Source organism: Zea mays, chromosome 4 (assembly GCF_902167145.1).
Source record: "Zea mays cultivar B73 chromosome 4, Zm-B73-REFERENCE-NAM-5.0, whole genome shotgun sequence".
NCBI classification, from domain to species: domain Eukaryota; kingdom Viridiplantae; phylum Streptophyta; class Magnoliopsida; order Poales; family Poaceae; genus Zea; species Zea mays.
The window spans coordinates 129827700-129832897 of NC_050099.1; the positions used below are offsets into that span (position 1 = coordinate 129827700).

Below are 5198 nucleotides of genomic sequence, written 5' to 3' on the forward strand. Positions count from 1 at the left end.
AGTACACCTAATCATACATATCGTGCATCAGATAAAAATATTAGGGCACTATATTTACATCATATGTTTTCGTTGGAGCGATAGCTAGGAGTATTAAAAGGTTATGTGCGAAATCATGCTCACCTACAGGGTTCAATCATGGAGGGATACACTACAGAAGAAGTGATTGAGAGTTGTATAGATTACATCTAAGATAGAACAATAATAGGTGTGCATGTACCTAAACATGAGGGTAAACTATGTGAGAGAGGGAGAATAGGCCAAAAGACTTTTCACGTTGAGGATTACAAGCTAGTACATTGTGCTCATGGTAGTGTACTACAACATCTCGCGATAGCCGAGCCTTACATCGAGGAACACCTGGATGAGCTTCGTAAGAAAATCAGAACCACACAGAGGACTAGATTATGAGGGAGCGCAAACATCGTTTCAGCGAATGGTTAATGGACAAAAACATCCCATCCAGAGACTCTTTGGAAGAGAAAACAATGAAGAATTTGGCCTTTGGGCCTTGTGTTTAGTGACATCATGGCAAGCATATGACATCGATGGGTACACATTCCACACTAAATCAAAAGACATGAGAAGTGTTGCGCAAAATAGCGGTGTTTGTATCGATGCTTGTGACCTACAAGGACAGAAGACCATATATTTTTGTTTCATAGAGGAAATATGAGAACTTGATTATGGCCCAAGCATGAAAATACCCTTATTTAAGTGCTAATGGGTACACCATCCCGGGGGATGACAGTGGATAACTACGGACTCACACTGGTAAACTTAAAGAACGTAGGATATACAGATGACTTGTGGGTTCTCGCCGAATGTGTTGCACAAGTGTTGTATATACTCGATCCGACAAATGAGAAGATGCATATAGTTATTTCTAGAAAGCGAAAAATTGTTGGAGTTGAGAATGTGGGAGACGGAGATGAGGAATACAATAAGTATAAAGAGATGTTCGTCTTTAACGGTCCAGAGATAATCAAACGTGTGGAAAAGAAAATTGATAAGAACTTAAAGCCATACATACAGAAAATGGTAGTTCATGAAAAATTGTATAAATCAAATTGTATTTGGCATGTATGATCGACTATGCATTGCAGTTACCAATTAATTTAAAATCTCTATAGTTATCTATGTGTGGTATTAAAATTCATTTAAATTGTATTTGGCATATTTCGTTAAAAAATATCAGTATGGTAATTAAATCACAGTCGGGTCTAATTGAGAACCGCCCGTCATACAAATCACGCATCACGTACGGTTTTCTTCTTTCGGACCATTTGTGATACGAATCGAGCACCAGAAGCGTTTTTTATTTCAGACCGCTTGATACAAATACACCACAAACGATTTTATATCCGAACCACCTAAGATGTAAAAAGCTTACCACTTATATAGAACTAAATTGTAGCAGTGCGTGCCACGTCAAACTAATGAAAATAATTCGCATATACTATATGAGAACTTGAGACGGGATTTCCACTTGCGCAAAATAAAATCTATATCGCCCTCTTGTGAGGGATCCGAAAAGCTAACAAAATTGATTAAAATCGACGACACGTACTCCTAAACGAGACACGTACGAACAGACTCTGACGACACTACTCCGGGTTTAACAGTAGAGACCAAACCCTGTCTGCCTTAGCTTCCTGCTTAATTAAAAAATTAAACTCTCAGCCGGCCAGCTGCTGCGACAGGCCTGGAGATATAGATCAGTGGCCGCCCGCCATGACGGTGGCGTTGGACACGCCTCTCGTCCTTGGTAGGAGGATCAGCGCCAGGACCGCGCAGATGAAGGCGAAGACGGCGCCGATGCCGAAGGCCGGGGTGTTTCCTTTGTTGAAGGCGCCGTCGATGGGGCCGGCGCCGAGCGCGATCACCAGCTGAAGGAAAAGCAACACGTACGTACGGGATCAGCAATCTTGTATATATTGCATCTACATGCGGTCAACAATGGCAAATAAAAAAAAGAAAGTTTTTCTTTTACCTGTGGAAGGACGATTGCAATGTTGAGGACGCCAATGGTGAGACCCTGGCCTCCGCCGTCCTTGGCAGCAACCTCAGACGCCACGGCCCAAGGCACGCTGTACAGCACCTGCGATGCCAGAATAATACTCAGCTTTCAACAACTCCAACTTAACTGTACGGAATAAAATTAAGATAGCATGAAATGAAAACGCGATCTAATTAACTTACGGCCTGAGGGATGCCGATGAAAGCGAAGATGGCCAGCGCGCCGGCCCTGAACGAATGGTTGGGGCCCGCCGAGAGGGTGGCGGCGAGCGACGGCTGGTAGCCCTTCATGGAGACTATACCGAGGATGACCATGGCCGCCATGAGGATGAACACCATGAGGTTACTGACGGACCAGACGACCCGGGACGTGAGCTTCCGGCACAGCTTTGGGATGAGCAGGGAGGTGACGCCGAGCGCGACGGAGCACAAGAGGAGGCCGACGGCGCCCTCCCGGACGCCGGCGTTGTACAGGTCCGCCTTGCCGCCCGCGCCCTGCGGCTCGCCGTGGAAAATCTCCCGGCCCATCCAGTCGGTGTTGTACTGGAAGAAGGGGAACCACGCGAGCTGCATGCCAAGACAAGGATCCAAGCATATCGTCAGAGATATATATACGTCGAGAGAGAGAGAACCGCACGCGTACGGCGTATAGTATAGTAGTACGCACGCACCCAGGTGACGGCCGTGACGGCGAGCACGCTGAACATGGCAGGGGGCAGGTTCTTGAGGCACTTGAAGAGATCCACGAACGCCGAGCACGCGCCGCCGGAGGCGTCCACGTCGTCCTTGTCGAGCTGCTTCTGCTCCTCGCCGGCGAGCCACAGTGTGGCCGACATGGTGACTACGATGAGGACCTGATCAGCACCGAAAGGGAAACGATCGAGGGTTCAAATTCTCGACTATATATCTCATCTGGCAACGACAACAGTGGTACAACGTTCGTGACTCACCACCGCAGTCAAGAAGGCGCCCTTGAGGTTCGCGCACGCGTCGCAGCACGCCGCGGTTTTGAGCCACGGGAACCACCTGACGATAGACATGCATGTATGGATCAGTAACACATGCATGCGTCGCTCGACGATCTCAACAAAAGGCCGGAGAGACGATGATCGGAATATATATAGCTAAGTCTACGTACTCGTGCCATTTGGCGTTGGCGCCGGCCAAGTATCCGAGAACGCTGCCGAGAGCCATCCACAGGGAGAAGATGGCCTGCCCAACGTTGGGGCCATGGTGCCCCGCTGCAGTAATGAAACAAACAACATTAGCATCCTGCGCTAATATATGCTCTGCATTGCATTGCATTGCATGCTCACCGGCTAGGTCCGCCATCATCGCGCGAGCCGGTCCCTGAGGAAGCCAAAAGGAAAACATCAGAACCGCGACTAAGTTCATTCAGAAAGACGACGTGCTGATATAGTAGATTCGAAACGTGTACCTGGACGGTGTTGTTGGCGAAGTCGAGGAACCAGAAGCCGACAATGTAGACGGCGGCGGCGTACCAGCGGGAGCCGGTGAACGTGCTGCAGTGCTCCGTGGTGTCCCCTAGGCGCCGCCCGATGTCCGCCGAGAAACCGATCATCAGCACCTTTGCCGGACCACCAGCATCGACCGACCAATCAGATTCTTTTTTTTCTTTTGGAAAAAAAAACAAAAAGAATGCTAGTTTCAGAATGCTATGTGGGCTTACAGAGAGGCAGATGATGATGCATCCAGCGAGGATGAAGGGCCTCCTCCGGCCCATCTTCGAGGTGCACCGGTCGCTGTAGTAGCCCACGATGGGTTGCACCTGCCAACGAAGCCAATCCAATAGCCACATCAATATCCCCGGCCGGCCTCCCTCGGAAAAGGAGAAGCATGCAAGATGCACGTATGGAAACGCATCTCTTTCTCTTGGTGATTAATTCCGAATTCTATCTTATCTTATCCTTTGCAAATAAATCTGGTTAATAATTTTTCTTATCCCTTGAAGATAGATCTTTTGGTAAAGTAAAACCTCAATGCTAGGTGACAATATTTTGACGTTCTTAATCTTCATCCAAATAGCATAAGAGAAGAGGTTTAAAAGAACAAGAAAAAAATGCACGTACCACAAATCCGGCGATAGGCCCGCAGATCCATGTCAGGGACACGTAGCTGTGCGAGATCCCAAGAGTCTGGGCACATATATATCAAAGATCGATCAGGCCATGGAAATTACCGGAGAAAATTAACCAACCATATTGCATATATATATCTACGAGCAAAGCACACATCAAAGAACAAAGACGAGATAACCGAAGCTGGGCAAGCTGGCACACGTGCCTGGGAGTAGGGCGAGAGGAGGGAGAGCTGCAGCGCCCAGCCGTACTGGATGCCGCCGGAGACCATGCAGGCCGAGAAGAGCCGGACAAGGCCTATCGCCGGCTTCAGGCTTGCATTGCCGTAGCCCGTGGTCTCGCCGCCGCCGCCGACGACGCCTCTCTCCAGATTCAAGGTTGCCCACTCGAGGCGCCTGGCGTCCTCCTTGCTGTGGCCGCCCATGGCTGTTGCGGCGGCGGGCGGAGCTGGAACGAAAAGGTGCCGAGGTAGACAGAGAACGAGTAATCACGGATGGGAAGCGGTTGGACGTACGAGATAGCGAAAGCTAGCGCCGGGTTTTATAGGCCCCCGGTGCCCCTGGTTTCGGAAGGTTGTTATCCCGTCCTTAATCTGTTACTCGGTGAGGGGTTTTGCCAAGCTGGCAGATCAACGAATTGGATTGGATTGGATTGTTTTTATCGGTCGCCGGACTCTTAATTTTACAGCCTATTAGCGCAGTATGAGAATCCTTTTCCTTCTTGTATTAGATTGGAAATATTTTTAGATAATGGAAAAGCAGTTCCGGCCTTCTCCTCCGTAGAGGGTCCGAGCCAACAACAACATAAAACAACATTCACACGACCACAGAGTCAAAACACATAGGAAACTGAAAGAAGGGGAAAACCACACAGGGTTTCAAAGACATCAAAAAACTACAGAGTAATGCGATTGGAGAAACGCCATCCATAATGCGCAAACACCATCATCACCACTCTCTGCAAGCCTGGACTATCTTCTCCTTTGCAGCTTCATGCCTTTGAAGCAGCGCCCAGGAACGGCACCAGTAGGTTCCCCTGTAGATTACCTGCATGTAAGTTTTCGGGTTATCATGATCAAAA

General features: G+C 48.7%; 1 protein-coding gene across 1 annotated transcript; it reads right to left on the reverse strand.

Moving 5' to 3' along the window:
• Nucleotides 1–1485: 1485 nt before the first annotated feature.
• LOC100273278 (sucrose transporter GRMZM2G106741) lies at nt 1486–4552 on the reverse strand. Its single transcript, NM_001147719.1, has 11 exons — nt 4324–4552; nt 4110–4175; nt 3710–3808; nt 3458–3607; nt 3336–3369; nt 3158–3260; nt 2970–3045; nt 2691–2873; nt 2203–2586; nt 1994–2101; nt 1486–1889 (listed from the first exon to the last, which is right to left on the reverse strand). Exons 1-11 carry the CDS (start codon nt 4540–4542, stop codon nt 1719–1721), a joined length of 1593 nt encoding a protein of 530 aa, NP_001141191.1. The 5' UTR covers nt 4543–4552; the 3' UTR covers nt 1486–1718.
• Nucleotides 4553–5198: the final 646 nt, after the last annotated feature.